At 36.0% G+C, this 16,786-nt stretch overlaps 1 protein-coding gene across 4 annotated transcripts in view; it reads right to left on the reverse strand.

Annotated features, from left to right (window-relative positions):
- Positions 1 to 16,786, reverse strand: part of STAG1 (STAG1 cohesin complex component) — a 205,521-nt gene that overhangs the window by 63,293 nt on the left and 125,442 nt on the right. For all 4 annotated transcript variants that reach the window (XM_063306863.1, XM_063306861.1, XM_063306862.1 and 1 more), the window contains exons 7-11: positions 10,921 to 11,125; positions 8,740 to 8,891; positions 3,101 to 3,174; positions 2,435 to 2,558; positions 311 to 409 (exon numbers count right to left, since the gene is read on the reverse strand). In XM_063306863.1, coding sequence (XP_063162933.1) covers positions 311 to 409; positions 2,435 to 2,558; positions 3,101 to 3,174; positions 8,740 to 8,891; positions 10,921 to 11,125 — 654 coding nt within the window. The remainder of the gene's footprint in view (positions 1 to 310; positions 410 to 2,434; positions 2,559 to 3,100; positions 3,175 to 8,739; positions 8,892 to 10,920; positions 11,126 to 16,786) is intronic.

The raw sequence follows: 16,786 nt of genomic DNA on the forward strand, positions 1-16,786 counted from the left end.
TTGGATACTCCCAGCAAAGCCAGTCAGAACTTTGTCATCAGGCAGAGCAATTCATGTGTGTACTTTTGATCAGTACACACTGAGTATTAGTTATATGGTTCATACGCTCTAGAAATTCAATGGGTTAAAGAAATTTTCTCAAAGAAAACATATTCCACATTTGCAGCATAGCACATTATGCCACATATCTGCAACAAAAAAATTGCTTAATATTTAAAGATTAACTGCCATATAACGCTGTTCTCAGCAACCAGAATGATCACTTAACTTTAAGGTTAACTTCTATGCACTTTACAAATGTTACCCTTACCTTAAATCTATTTGTAAATAGCTCCAATTTGGGGAACAATTCTCTGTTGGTATACAAACTCTGCAAAGCTTTCAGACACTTCAATCTCACTTCACCTTGCTAAATTAAAAACATATTAGAATTTACTGAGCGTAATAAAATGCAGAAGAAAAGCATGTATCATCATTTTTAACAATTCAATTTAATTATTTAATTATTTTACTTATTTATTTATCAAATTTTGCCACCGCCCATCTCCCCCTCAAAGGGGGACTCTGGGTGGTTTACAACCAGAATAAAACATTAAAATACCATAAAAAATATAAATACCAATATAATATTCAAATAAATACAATATGAAATCCAGATGTTGATGCTAGTTGGAAAATCGCTCTCATGTATCTAAGAGGCCATTTAAGGCGCTAACCATCTCCAGGAGTGATTGCTCCCCCATAAAATTAATATTTTATGGCACAAAATTATCATTTTTATATTTATTAGTTGCCTTCCCATTACATTTTTGGAATGACTTGCAACAGTAGACCACATCTAGCCTTTAGAGTGGTAGTGTGTGTGTGTGTGTGTCTGCACACATTTATCCCTCCAGAAACCTAGATAATACGATATATAACTCCAGCTGCATTGAGAATTATAAAATAGGACACAGACCACTCAAATAATAATTATAAGAAGAAATCTACCATGACATAAGAGTAGAAGTGCCTTGTGTAGAACTGCCCAGAAACGTCATTTTAACAGCTTGGGTATTATACACCAATTCAGTCTTACCATCCTGAACTAATACTTCCTTCAAGCAGCTCTACTAACAATTGAATGGAAATGGAAAAAATTATTTCCTGAAATGCCATATTCACCTAGAACCACAGTTGGAAGGCCATTTATGCCATCAAATCCATCCCTTTGCTCAGCACACAACCAGCATTAAAAAAATGGGAACTATTACATCCTTTTATCTAGAAGTTGCGTTTGTTGATGTACTCTAAAACTACATTCTTGCAGCCACAATACAAAATGGAAAAATTTGCAAAAATAGAAAAAACTATTGAAAGGATTTTAAGAAATAACGATCATAATAATATCTCCCAAATCCTAGCCAAACCAACAACAACAACATCACCAATTCAGAGAATATTTTGTCCCCACTCACACTGGCATCCAAATCTTCTTATTTCAGTATAAACAGGTAAATTCTTGAACACAATTTTCCCTGCATAACTCTGACATCTGCTAAATCATCATTTTAAAATGGTAAGGATAAGTGATAGGGATAGAGAGGTAGCAATATAACTTTCCAGCTTCCTGGTAGATTGTATGATAAGCTACATACTTTGGATGAATAGAATGCGAAATAAAGTCCCCTTTAATGCTTTTGGATTAAAAAAGGAGACTCTTACAAAATCTTCAATGTGACCTCCCCTCCCCCCCCAATTAGTAGCAAGATTATCAATATTGGTAATTTTCATACTTCTCCATTCAGAAAGGTGAAGATCTGAACCCTACAGGAGAAATGATTTGACACATAAAGCTAGTACAGTCGAAATTGTCTGCCAGTTAAGGTTTAGGACTTTGTTCTTAAAAGTTGAAGGACTATCTATAAATAACCTGAGCATGGAGCAACATTATCAAGTTTTCAGAACAGTACTAATAAACTAAAGGAAAAATGCCATTCAAGTTCTGTCAAGAGAGTATTACACATTTTTCAGAGAACAAGTTATAAAAATAAAAATTTTAATTGCGCTGACAATTAAATGCGTTTTTTGTTTCAATTTATCATATGACATATAAAGAAATGTTGTAGCACACTGCTTACTACAGACAAGAATAACCTAGTTCTTTTAGCCTAGCAACACTGATACTTTAAATAGGCTGAATAGATATATACAAAATGCATTATTTCATATGTATAAAGGTATGTTTCCTTTTATCAAATAAGGAAAAGCAGATGAAAGAGGTGGCAGCAGACATAAGCTTACCAATGATGGTTATATATAAATGAACCAAATGGATTTGATAGAATATAGCTTGACTGTTAAATGTAACAAAGCTCAACAAAGTATGAGAAAGCAAAATTCTGTTTTGAATCAAAAAGGAAAATAGTATATTTTACAGCAATGCAGCACTTACTCTGTCATGAAGTGTCCAACCAACATATTTTAAATAACTATCATTCAGGAAGGCATCACTGTACATTTTCATCCACACTCCAATTTCTTCAATACAAACAGCTCTAATCTCAGCAATAGCATCTCTATAAAAAACAATGGTGAAAATGTAATTGTTTAATTTTGCATATAAAATTAGTGTGATGTTAATTTTTTTATTAGGATTTTACTTCTTTAAATGATACTGCCATTTGTCTTCTGTTGTCCCTAATGCTAATCAGTGAGGATGGCTTGAAATCTGAATTATTTCATATAGGTGATTTAGAACATACAGGAATGCAGAATTTACAGTTCTATAAAGCACCTGCATCCTTTCCCTGAATGTACAGGAGCATAAATCCCCTGTGAAGCCCTGCTCAACTTTTCTCCACAACAGCAACTTTGTGAGGTGGGTTGGGCTAAGAGGAAATGATTGGCCCAAAGTCACTCATGAAGTTTCCTTAGCAATGGGTGGATTTGAACCTGGATCTCCCGAGCCATAATCCAACATTTTGCTACATGGATTCTCATAATATGTCAATTATTGGAGTTTTTATTCTATCTATTTCATAAATTTTAAGCAGGCCAGTGAAAAAATATTGTTTCTGAACATTAGCCTGGATCTCACAATGTCTTTTTACTCACTTACCGATATCTATGGACAAATATTCCCTTGAAAATGGAATTCATCATATTTTCAATTTCATCCTGATTTTCTTGCAACTGAAATATAATTAAATATGATTACTTTTATTTAATTATTTTATTTAAACACACATATAAATCACGATCCTGGGGCATGCCAACACAGTTAACATTATTCATAATCAAGACTGACAATAAGCATGAAATACTTCCTAATATTCATCACCTAAATATCACAGCTACAGTCTCTTTTTTAATGGTTGCTATAACAGCTGTAGCCCTAATTATATATAGCTCAGTATTTTTCATAGATTATATTCCTTTTTAAAAAAAATAATTTTATTGGAAGTTTTAATATCAATAGTAAAAGAAAATATAAGCTGAATTCAGAAAGAAAAGAAAATAAGGAAAAAAAGATTAAGTTGTACAGAAAGAAAAAGAAAAGAAGAAATATTTAAAGAAGTAACTTCCAATCTTCATCGCAATACAAATTTACTAATTCATCACCCCCTATAAGTTTGCATGCAAGTATCTCTTCTTCCCATAACCCATCTCTTATCCATATGCAAATCCATAAATGATTAACATTTCAGTCCTGGTGTAAGCAAAATATCCATAAAGGAGTCCCAGATTTATACATACATGTCTTATTTTAACCTTGATCAAGCAAACCAACTTTGTACTCGTTCCTTTTGCTTCTAACAATCTTAATATTTAGTTCATTCAAATACTGTCATAGGATTTGATCTCTCTTCAATTTTTCTTTTTCCCATCTTAAAGGTTTCTTCAAGGCTTAAACCAACTTCTTTTTACATCCAGTAAGAAGTCCTTATCCGGGTCAATCTCTTGGCTTGTCATTTGTATTTCCACTTTAATTGTTTTCTCTGTCTTATTGTCCATTTTTTTTTATTTTCCAATATTTCTGCAAATTCTTTATGTTCTGATATTTATCAGGCAAAGTTTGTTTCATCTCTTTATCCTGTAAATCTTCCAAGATGTACTCTTTAACACCAAACATCATTGCTGAGATTGAAGCTATTTTTTGACCCCATTCTTCAAAGATCTCCTGAAGCATTTCAAATGTCATAGCATTTTCTGTCATTTTGCGAGTTGCAATACTGACCAAGACAAGAGGCAGGCTTTTCACTTTTTTTCCTTTTCCCTTGCTGCCTAGAATCTTTAGTCTCCCCTAGTGTTCAATTTCTGAAATCATAAAGTCTCAAATTTCTGTTATGATTTAGGATAGACTAAACAGATTAGTTTCCACAAAGGTGCTGTTTATTTGTAAAATTATTTCCAAAATCTTATAGCAAAAGTCTTAATATTCCATTATTCCAAGTTTGCCTGGTCCCTTAACTTTTATAACTTTTTAAAATCATTTTATAACTTTTTAAAATCATTTTATAACTTTTTAAAATCAAATTCTTATTTAGCTTTTTACCATTTATTCTAATTCTTTAAGTTCTTAAACTTATAGTTAATCTTTCTTTTATTCAAGAATGAAAGTAAACTCACCAGGTGGCTTTTCAAACTTGTTGTTTTGAAGATCTCTAATATCCTTAAAGTAGTTAAATAGGCAATTTCCGAAAGTGATCAGAAAGTGAGGTTAGTGAACTCAGTGTCCTTTAAAAGGCTCTACCATGGTTGAGAGCATGATGGTTCTCTTCTGTCCTGTTCAGACTATGAGGCAGCCAGGCAGAATTATTAGAAAAAACTCTTTATTAAAAACAACTATTAACAGTAATAGAGTTCTGGTGAAATAGTAAGCAAGGTAGTTCTAATCAAGACCACCCAGGCAATGACGGATGAACAGGCATGGCTGCAGGGTCAGACTGTGGCAGAACAGCAAGGCAGAATTCAGCTAATTCTCTGATTGAAGCTGTCAGACTTGGTAAAGCTAGAGTGCATGGCAAGGCAGAAAATGGGAGCAAGGATCTGTAAGCTGGCACACAGGTAAGGCTGGGCTGACACGTGGAGACTAGGTGAGATGAAACTGGATCCACTGGACAAGGCTTGACTCTGGAGACTAGGCTGGGCTTGGCAGGATCTTCTAGGCAAGGCTGAGAACTGGAGGCAAGGCAACACTGGACTGGAGATCCAAGGCAAGGCTGATAGCTGGAATCCAGGCTGGACTGCACTGGAGACTCGAGAGAAGACTGCAGGCTTGAAGCAAGACTGGACTGGACTGGAATTTCTAGGCAAGGCTGAGAGCTTGAAGCACAAATGGACTGGACTGGAGATCCTAGGTAAGGCTGGGAGCTTGGACCAAGACCGGACTGAACTGAAGATCTTGAACAAGGCTGAGGACTTGAAGCATGACTGGGCTGGAGATTTGAGACGAGGCTGTGGGCTTGGAGCGAGACTGGACTGGACTGGAGATCCTAGTCAAGGCTGGAACTTGGAAGCAAGACTGGACTGGACTGGAGATCCTAGGCAAGACTGGGGCTTGGAAGCAAAGCTGGTTGTGCAGGAGGCAATTCTGCGGAATCAGAAGACGCTGGTGCTACTTCCTCTCTGGCTACAGGTGAGGCTTCCAATGCAGGTAAGGACTCTTCTGTGAAGGCTGTGAGCTTGAAGGATCAGTTGTCTCCGGCAGCTTACTCTTTGTGCGTCTGCCTTTTATGCTGATACTTTGTGCGCCTGTTTCCTTCTGCAGCCAATCGGGCTGCCTTCTCCTTCGTGCACTTTTCTGCACACCTTTCCTGCACACTGATTGGAGGATTCAAAGCCTCCCCTGAAGTCTGGCCAATCAGCGTCTCAAGCTTCTCCCGCTCTGCTGAGTCACTTCTGAGTTTTGTTTTCCTGAGTTCTGCCTGGTAAGTTTCTGTTTCTCCTTCTGACTCAGGGGTTTCATTTTCTGAGTCAAAAGCCAGCTGAAACCTCACATCTTTGTCTCCCGGCACTCAAACCCATGGGAAACTGCTGTCCTGCAGTCTCCTCGTGAGAAGCAGCTGTCCGGATCTCCCATCCTCTCCTTATCCAGAGACATTTCATGGGATCAGTCTACTTGCCAGTCCTTCAACCTTAGCTGCAGTCGTTGTCTCCACTCCTTCGGAGACATCTTAGCTCACCATTCCTCACCCAGAAGCTCCGATAGATTATATTCCTGACTCAATATTTATTTGGAGTAGAAACAGGACATATGCATGCCTGAGGGAGAAATCCAAGATGGTCCCACATATATACAGAACACAACTTCATTACATTTAGATTCTCTAATTTGCAAGGATGGTGACCTATTAAAATAGGATTATGTTGCCAGATGTTCTTCTATGTTTGGGGGGATTTTCCTGATTATTTTGGTCAGCAATCTTCCTTGTGTGAAAGCTGTTATCTGGAATTTGGAGAAGAATCAGACCAGTAGCACACTTACTCCCAAATTCCCCATTTCATAGGGCCAATTCATAATCTTGATAACGTGAGTATTCGACAATGGAAAAAGGAGAATGACAAACAAAATGGAAGACTGAGGCAAAATCTGACTAGTTTCAGGCTACTGTTCATGTAAGAGCCTACTTTAACCATGATGACAGCAAATTTCATCACTACATATTAGCTTTATGTGAACTGTAACTGAACAGAAAATGCTTACTGCAATTAGTGACATAAAAGAACAACTGAAGGCTGCAGGACCATTTTGCAATATACTTTGTGGATAAAATTGTTCACTTAACCACTGAAATTAATTCCATGGCTATCACAGAAATAGCTCAAAGCTCTTTACAGCTCCTTGAAATACACTTTTTTCTAAACTATGTTCCCAAACATATTTTTATTTGCTTTTGTATTAAAGATATGCAGTATCTAGACAAGCATAAAAACACTAATAACTACTTTCATAGTTGCACATTATTTATATGAAGTACAAATTAAGTTGGATCATATTAAAATGTGAACCACATTTCTTTACTATCTTACCTCAGAAATCAGAAAAATAATTCAAGCACAGGTAAACTCCTTTATAAAAGAAATACTTTCTCCTTTTCAGACCCAGCTTCTCTGATGAACATTTCCTCCATGTGGCCCCCTTCGGAATGCTGTCTTCGGAAAGTTGCGCTCTCTTCTCAGAGCTTTTGGAAAGAGAAGGAAGTTCTCTGGCCTCTCTTTCCAAAAGCTCTGAGAAGACAGTGTAAGCTTCCGAAGTCTGCACAGACTTTGGAGAGCTGCCCCCACTTTCCAAAAGCTCTGAGAAGGGAGTGCAACTTTCTGAAGACAGTGTTCTGAAGGGAGTCACCTGGAGGAAACCTTCGCCTGAGAAGCTGGGTCCGAAAAGGAGTCAGCAAAGACAGCAAGGGGCTTCTGCACTGCCTGCAGTGGATGGGCAAAAAAGGTGAAAAGTCAGTGCAGGGAATTGGGAGAGAAGGCAGCTGGGTGAATGAATGCAGGCTGGGGCGGCTGTAGGTTCCCGGAGTGGCTGGGCTGGGCCGGCTGGGCCGGGTAGAGCTTCCTGTGGCAGCTTGGGACAGCTGGGCTGGGGCGGTTGCAGTTTCATGCTTTGCTGCGGCTCAGGAGCTTCTTGCAGCCACAGAGCCATGCGGTTCTGGGTCCGCTTGCTGCCCTGAAAGGAAGGGTGCAGGGTTTCCAAAAGGGCAGAGGTGGGGGGGAGGTAGGTGGGTGGGGGGAGTTGAAGTACCCCTGCAGTCGTAAGTGTAGATGGGCTGCCAAGCACCCAAATTTTGATCACGTGACTGCAGGGGCACTGCAACGGTCATAATTTCCGGCACAGGTTGTAAGTCCATTTTTTCAGCGCGTCATAATTTTGAATGGTTGCTGAACAAATGATCATTAAGTTAAGACTACTTGTATGTGTGTATTACATATGTAAAATATTTAACAAAAGATGTAAATGGGTGGAAGATAATATTTTGGTAACCACACAAACTGTGATTAAAAGATCTGACTGTTCTCCCAGGCCTTGGAGTAGGGTGGATGGAGCCCCCCGTTAGATGTATTTGTCACATGTTGCATATGTTTTGATGTTAGTTGTCTGGATTTGCCATTTTGTTTATTTTCTTTGCTGCATTTTTTATTTATCTTATTATATACACATGTATTTTTTATACTGTGAGCTGAAGTATAAAAGTATACTACCGCCGAAGTCCAATTAAATGAATAAATAAAATTCTCCCTCAACTAACCAAAATGAAAGAAAAAATACAAAGCAATGTCTCACTCTAATTATGCTGAATAAATAATATTTTATTTTAAAGTGGTAACATTTAACTGTACAGACAAGTGTTTACCTGTCCAAATGTTATGTCTATATGCAAAATCTTGAAAATCTAAGTTATTAATAAATTATAACTTAAGAAACTATTCATCATGAGGCTTTGGAACATTTAACTACAAGGATTGAACTACCTTTTAATTCTTATTCCCTGCAAAAAAATGCAGTATTTCTGTTAAGTAATAGCTGATATGGAATGATGCAAGAATCATTTATTTTAATGATACTTGAAAGCTTATCCAAGTTCATTTTTATATTAAAGGGACAGTTTATATGCAAAAATCAATCACAGCTCTACAGTTTTGTGCCTCCTGGTCTGAACTAGAAGATACCAATAACTATGAATTTGTATCCTTTCTGAACAGCTTTCTGAAATGTGAAATAAACAACGACAATCACTCTGAACAGTGATTTACCTCTTTCCGTTTCTGAAGGAGCAGCTCCAGTCTTTCATTAGCTCTTTTACCAATCATTTTGTTTCTCTCAGCTTCATACTGTCTTTGTGTATTATCCTGATGAATACTCAGGTTTAAGGCAACATTCACAAGAGCAGTCATAAGCTTCATAGCTAGGAAAAATGCACACAAACAAAAATCAGCTCTTTTTTCCATGCCTAAAATAATTTAAAACAAACAAACAAACAAACAAACAAACCAGGATTGGAATATATTCTCTTTCCTCCCTTGCCCTAAATATTACATTCACTATACAGTACTATCAAATAACTAGACCCAGATGTATTCAGTACTTTATATAAATTTTATCATTCCAGTTATGGACACAAGATAGCACGGTCTATGGGTATGCATGCTGATCTTCTCTCCAAGATGTAGGGAAGAGATCAGACACATCTGTTTAGTGGTAAACCAGTTTGGTGGTACATCCAAATGTGGCAAATTTATTTGTTCAAAACCATGATTTACTCACAAACAGAACCAAATCAGGTTGCATTTCTGAAACAATTATTTGCTTAATACTAACTAGAAACATATGTTTCTGATCTACTTTCCTTGAAGTAAAATATAGGTATAAAATATAACAATCAATCAGAATCTGTGTAATTATGTCTTACAGCAGTATATAAATCAACAGAATCAAGAGAAAGTCTCCCTGCAAATCCCACATATAATATTAGAAGCACTGCAATTTTATGGTTTATTTATCCACTGTCTGTGGAAGTGAAGCAACAGCAATTCTGGCTTATTGTTGTCTGTGAACTAGTTCAGTATGTAATCCTAAAAGCTTATACTCAAGTTTTCACACCAAAAAACCACAGAATTTGCTGATATATATTCATTTAGCCTGAGGTTCCCATTAAAACTGCATTGATTAGTAACAAATAATAAAGGTATCAGTCCTCTTCAGGATTCATGAGAACCCATGCAGGAGTTCAACTTGAGCAAGACCTAGTTTGCACACACTGGACCAAATCTACCATTTTCTCATTTCCCACCCTCAGTCTTCATACATTCAGCTGGAAGTCAGAAGGAGACCTGAACCTGTATTTGTATTAACAATCCACACAACCTGCATTCCTGCTTTATCTAAGGCTTGGTTTGTGCAGACAGCTGAACTCAAATTCAAGGAAAGATGGGTACAACCCTCTAAAGCCTCTGACTTCTATGCACTGAAGAGACAGAAACAAAGGGATGGGGCTGCATGTACAACTTTCTTCTCTATTCCATCTGTCTAATTAAATATTGCTATTGTTACTTTACAATCTGATCACCAGCAATTATTTTCCAGAGTTACTCTAACCATTCATTTCAATGGGGAAAAGTAAAATCACTTTCCTCTGGGATATTACCAAGATTAGGGAAACTTATTCCCTGCATAGCAATTATTTCACTTCTGAGAGAAAGAAAGAGAGAGGGAGAAAGAGAGAAATATATTTCCTTGAATGCAAAGGACTAAAATTTCATTTGGACTTTCCCCTGAAACAGTGGAAAAGTCCACTTCATCCAAACTAGTTTAGATGAAGCAATTAAATTTACATTATTTTACACTAATTTTATGAGACTATTCAAATTAATATTACTTGTGGAATGGTATCAGTTGCTTTAATTTATGTAATTCATATTACACAAACAACATACAATGAAGTAATTTTATACTTAATAGACACTAAGAAGTAACAGACAAGTCCTTTCCCCAAGTGGTCCATTAAAAAGAAGTATGACTGGACATAAAAAAGATTTTTTCAAGGTTCATTTGTACAATATCATATCAAGAAATGTAATACAGGACAGGTTTATAAAGAGAGGTATTGATTCAGTTTTATGGCTTTTATAGTTCTACAGAAAAAGAAAGGCAAATAGATTAAAAATAAGTGACATGCAAAACCATTTTTGTTGGAGTGATCTTAATCTGCAACACCTTGTTTCCCCCAGAACTAGCTGATCCAGGCATTTCTGTAAGTGTACTGTTTCAAACTAGAACAATTATACATTTCTTCTGAACAATTCACATATGAAAATACATATTCATTTCCCCTGAATAAATTGTCCCAAAGATAATAAAGATCAATAACAATACACAAATTTGTCACAATGTAAACATGCATTGTTTTGTGTGCTTTGTCTTTAAAATGTACCTACCAGCAAGTGTACTGGTATGTCTGAAAGCTCGAACCTGCGAATCTGACAAACCAGTCAGAAGTGAGATCACTGTGTCCATCATATATTCATCATAGATGATGCTATATTGACATTGTCGTATTAGTACTCCTATGAATTCACAAAAATTTGATCGGAACTTTTTCCACTGTGGCCCAGGCATGGTAAGTGGATAGTCACCACTGTCCTGAGGGAAGATGAAATGCACATACTATTTTTAAAAAAACATGCTTAAGTTTTAGTCAGCTTGTCTTCTAACTAAAATATGACATTTTAGTGCAGCTTAAATTGTATCTGAATGACCAAAAACTTGTAATTGCAAATAAAGGTACATTGTACTGATAATCAGGAAAATAGAAGTGATGAACATGTCATACATGAGGATTATTTTTTTAAACACACAGACATGTGGAAAGATATGCAAAAACATTATGTGTATGAAACAGTTTCTGGTGGTCTGTGTCCAGAATAAAATACGCCTCTCTGGGTGTAAAATTTATGTTTCAGGCAAAAGTGTTTCAGGATGGGGAAAGCAGGAAATGGCAATGTCATCAACAACAGCAAAGGAAACAGAGAAAGGAAGGCAGTAGAAAGGCTGGGGAAGGACAACTGAGCTAACTGGATATGCTATGTTTGACTTCAAGGATGGAGTTGTCAAGGGGCTTAAGGGAGCATCTATGTCACACCATCCCCACCCTTGAATTCAAGCATAGCATATCCAACCAGTCTACCTACCCCTCCCTCTGATTTTCCCAGCACTGCTGGGATATGCTACTCTTGAATTGAAGGATGGTGGTACCATAAATTCTTTAAAAATATATTAATTCTATAAATAACTAGATAAGTTAAAGCAGCTAAGAGGAGGTACAGAAACAAAGACACTAGGAAGACTGGTGGGCATACAGGCACACAGATTAGGCAAAGGAGAAAGGGAAAGCTCATCAAACTTATCCTTCATGCTCTGAATGACCTCTGCAGGGGTTTGGAGTTGAGGGGATGGCTGAAGCTTGGAGCAACCAAAATGTTTTGGCTTGGCTAAATTGCAATCTGAACTACGGTGTGTTCTCTTCAAGTTCAAAACAAAATTGTCCTATTTTATGGAGATCCCTCTTTGCATGGGGATACAAGATAGAATTAGTATTTCCAATTCAATTATACTGTATTACATATGATCTTTTGATTTTTATATCTAACCTTAGTTTCATTGTCTAATGGTGTTTTTATGATTTCCAAGAGCTCAGTTATTTTATCTTTTAAATGTCGGGTAAAAGACTTGAAATGCCTCTATATTTTAGTTGGCTATATTACTACAACATGCTCTATGTGGAGGTGCCTATACAGACCACAGGGCTTCAATTTGAATGAAGAATGCAGTCGCCCAGTTGGTAGCTGGCACTGGTGCTAAGAGCATGTTTCACCTGTGCTCCAGGGACTGCACTGGCTTCTATCAGCTTCTGAACACAATTCAAAGTGCTGACTGTTACCTATAAAGACCTATATGGCTCAATGAAAAGATAATTGTGGGATGTTTTCATCAACTGAAATTGATCCAACTGATTTATATGTCCTGGAAAAAAATGTTGGCAATTCCTCATTTCCATAAGGTATGGGGGGTAGAGGCCCGTATGCAACGCTGTTTAGAAACAGCACTTATTCTGTGAAATTGATCTGCAGAAATTTGATCTGCCCCCCAGCCTTTTGAAAATTGAATTATTCTGAAGGGCCTATGTTAAATAGGATGCCTTGTTGATTTATTTATGGTTTTATGTTTTGAATTGTATTTTCTCTTATTTTAATTATATCATGGATATTTTAAGTATACAGTCATCTGCGAAGAGTCTCCCAACTGTGGCTAGTATAGATTTTATTAAATAAATAAAAAAGTATTAAAAGATTGACATGTAGTCCTTGTTTAGCGACCACAATTGGGACTGGCAACTCAGTTGTTAAGCGAAGCGACTGCAAAGTAAAACTGTGACTGTGCTTATGATCTTACTTCAGTTTTCTTTCACTTTACAGACTGTGAAGGTCGTAAATGCGAGGACTGGTCATAAAGTTACTTTTTCATCACCGGGGGTTACTGTGAACAGTCACCAAATGAGGCAATCACAAAACAAGGACTATCTGTATTTGGAAAAAAAATGGAATTCTACTTCTAGGATTTGTATTATATTTTATCCATTTTGAGATAAACCTATTTCCAACTTAGAGCTATTTAAATAGAAGCTAGATCTGTATTTTGTATCTGTATTTTGATGTGTGATATCACAAAGTAGTAAAGTAATCTGTATACTTCTGTGCAACCCTGTGATTTGAAACTTGACATAGTCCATGCTCTCTAAACTCATTTTTTCTTATAAACAACAGTGGTTGTTGGCACAAAAAAGATGCTTTAAAACTTGCATGGAATATTGTTCACAATTTAACTTCCAGGTGACATGGATTTGAGTCCTGAACTTGGTATCTGAGTATGTCATTTGGGACAGTAAAAAGCCAAAGCAATAAGTTAGCATCTTAGAAGAATCATGTGCATTATTTGGCATTCCTCAACTCCTGGGTAAAAAGAACAAACTTCAATGAATTAACATTTACTGGTGACTTCATATACAAGTACATGAAATATTCTTGGCAAGAATACAGAAATATTTTGCCATTGCCTTCTTCCAGGATTTTTTGTTTTTTGTTTTGGCTGCCCACTCTAACTTACAGCCCTCTAACTTCTTAGTATCCCATCTGGTTCTCATCAGATCTGTAGCTGTCTAAGAAGCAGTAAGGGGAAACAGAGGACCTGAGTTTAATTAACATTCTTGCATTTAGTGCTAACAATAAGAAAACTCCATCAACATGGAAAGCATATTTCTAATAGTATGTTCCAAAACAAATTAATATTTAATTTGTATTATTTATAATTATGATCCAGAAAATTAATTATTTGGGGGCTAAAAGGAAATAAACATGACAGACTGTCATTCTATTTTTTATATGGAAAGGTATTTGAAAGTTTCTTTCATTAGACTAGATATTTCTGACATCTAATAGTATACTGTATCTGGGCATTTGGGGTTATTTACATTTCAGGTCGGGACATAAGCAGAGTTAAGTATCATGCAGTAGTAATAAAAAAGAGGATTGTATATATGAAAGCTGAGAAATTTCCCACAAAATATAATTTTCACCTTTAAAATTCACATTGTACTAGAACCTCTTGACACTCCTATACTAAGTTGTCTGGCATCTAGAGAGATTTTATTTTAGCCTGCTCATGACAAAAAAAATTGTACCACAGAATTTTCTAACCTCTTCTATGCTGCATATGTGTATATACGCACCCCACTACTTTTGCTGAACTTGCATTTTTTATACAGATTACTGAATTCATCAACTTTTTAAACAAAAAGAAAATGGTTCAGGTTTTTGTTAAATGTTGAGCATATAGTGACCTTTTAAAAGAAAAAAGCTCTCTTTCCATTGTATGTTTCCTTGAAAGAAAAAAGTATCCACTCTGTCCTGACATGGTACCTGAAATAATCAGCCCAGAAAAGTGGTGATTGTTTTGCTAAAAATTCCAACTATTTGTTAAGGTATTAACTTTGTCAATGCATATAGTATTTCACAAATAACATATCTGATAGTTTCTCATCATATGAGCTACAGGTAGAAACATGAAAACAACAGAATATGTAAATTTAATTGCTTCATCTCCCATTCCTAGACTAGAGAAGTTGTTCCAAAAGCTTTCTGAAGAAGGTAAATTTAAGGAGAGATTTAATACTGATAAATAATACTGTAATAAAGATTTTTTTAAGGAGAGATTTTTATTTTTAGGGCAGGAAGTATATTATGTGTTCTGGAAAGAAGTTTCAGACAGATAGGGCAGAAAAGGAAAAATGGTAAAATCATTGTAAGTTAATAGGAGATCTTCTAATACCTGAACCATGGATCCAAATTAGTTATTTCACAAGAAAAAAATATAGTAAAGTACAAAAGAAGAAAAACAGTGGGGTAGCTGGCCAGTGAAATGCTTTGAAGCTTATCAGAATCTGGTAGGCAACTATCAACATTAGGATTTAAGGAGATATCATAATTGGTAAAAACATGAAATGATTAAATTTGTTTGGAAGAACGCTGGATTAGGGCTCAAAGCTCTTCAGATCTGAGCATAAAAAAAGCATGGCAGAGCAATTATGTAGTACCTGACTGCATATCTTCAAATAAAGTGTGACTTTTCCTGTGATCATGTGTGAACTGCAGAGAACTGCAAAATCCCAGGAAAAGACATGGCTTTTTAAAATATTTGCAAACAGGTGCTACGTAAGCACCTCCATGTGCTCTGAAGCACCAATTTGCACTCAAATTGGAAGCAAAGAACTGCCCGAACAGGTAGAAGATCATGAGAAAATGGAAACTCAGATACAAGACTGTAATAGTGAAGAACAGGATGGCAAGGGTAAGATTCACAATTTTGCCCAAGAAAGAGAGGGAAAAAACACTATATTTAAAAACACTATTTAGAAATATTGTCAAGGGAGAAAAAAATTATTTGGTGATTAGCTGAATATGTTGAATTGGGATGAAAAAAGACAAAAATTTCATGCCTGATCAAATAGTTGACAATGACAAATGACTAACAGCCAGTGGCGAGTGCAAGGAGAGTTATCTGTGACATGTGAGCTTCAGAAAACTCTGAAATTTTCAAGCCAATTTATCAGAGAAGCACTTGAAGTTAAGAAACTGCAAGAAAGAGATATAGAATTGAATGTTATCAGCATATAAAAATATTTAAAACTGTGGGTTATGATTAGGTTACCCAAGAATAATCTGTCTGGATGTGTGTGTGGATTCCTTTACTTAGTTCTACATCATACCTCTCTACTCCAGAACTGTTGATAACAATGTTGAAATAATAAACAATAAAATATCTTCATAAATAAAGCCAGGTCTTCAACACAAAGAACAAATGAACAAATCAGCAACACAGAAAAAGAAGTAACCAGATACAAAGAGGCACCAATAGATGGAAGAGAAGAATTATCTTCAGTGGGATATTGAAAGAGGAATAATACAAATAGGAATAAATTGTATTCTAATAGGTCCAGTAAGATACCAAACTGGGATCTACTAAACAGCCCACTATGGGTACATAACCTCCAGTGCTTAACTTAATGTTTGCCAAACTTCCCAAATCCTCTGCAAGCAAGCAATTCAACTTCCCATAAGAAAGGACTAGCCTTTCCCTGACAGCCTACTGCTTGAAGATGAGAGAAGACTGTGTCAGGAAACTAAAAAGAAGTTAGCAATAAAAGAGAGAAGAGAGAATAGATAGTTGACCCACCACTTGCTTTAGCCCCATCTACCACTGGCATATGTCATCCAACAGATCTCAAAATAAAATCCTTGATGGAACAAAACTTGCCCACTTCTATAACAGAACAAAAAGTAGTATTTGATGTGTTGTCCTACCAAATTTACACTTCAGTCTCTTAGTGCTTCAATAGGCTGTTTTAAAAACAGATTTTAAAACAACAGCAGGAGCTTCTTTAAGATAGGGCAAGATAAGCAAGTTTTGGTGAGTGGTGGCAGAGGTATAGAAATGTCAGAGTGCTTCTATCATAACAAAAACTATAGGGCTTAATACAATCTATGTATGTTTACTGAAAAACAAATGGCTCTTTACACTTAAGCTAACCATACAGAAATTAATGAGACTATATTAAATCTTACACATTAAATCATTAAAGATGTTTTCATAATATTTGAATTAATTTGTGTTCACAACTTGCAGCTTATTCTATAAGAAAATATTACAAGTATGGTAGAAAAAATACATATTTTATATACCAAATTTGTA

The sequence above is a fragment of the Candoia aspera genome, chromosome 6 (assembly GCF_035149785.1).
Source record: "Candoia aspera isolate rCanAsp1 chromosome 6, rCanAsp1.hap2, whole genome shotgun sequence".
NCBI lineage: Eukaryota > Metazoa > Chordata > Lepidosauria > Squamata > Boidae > Candoia > Candoia aspera.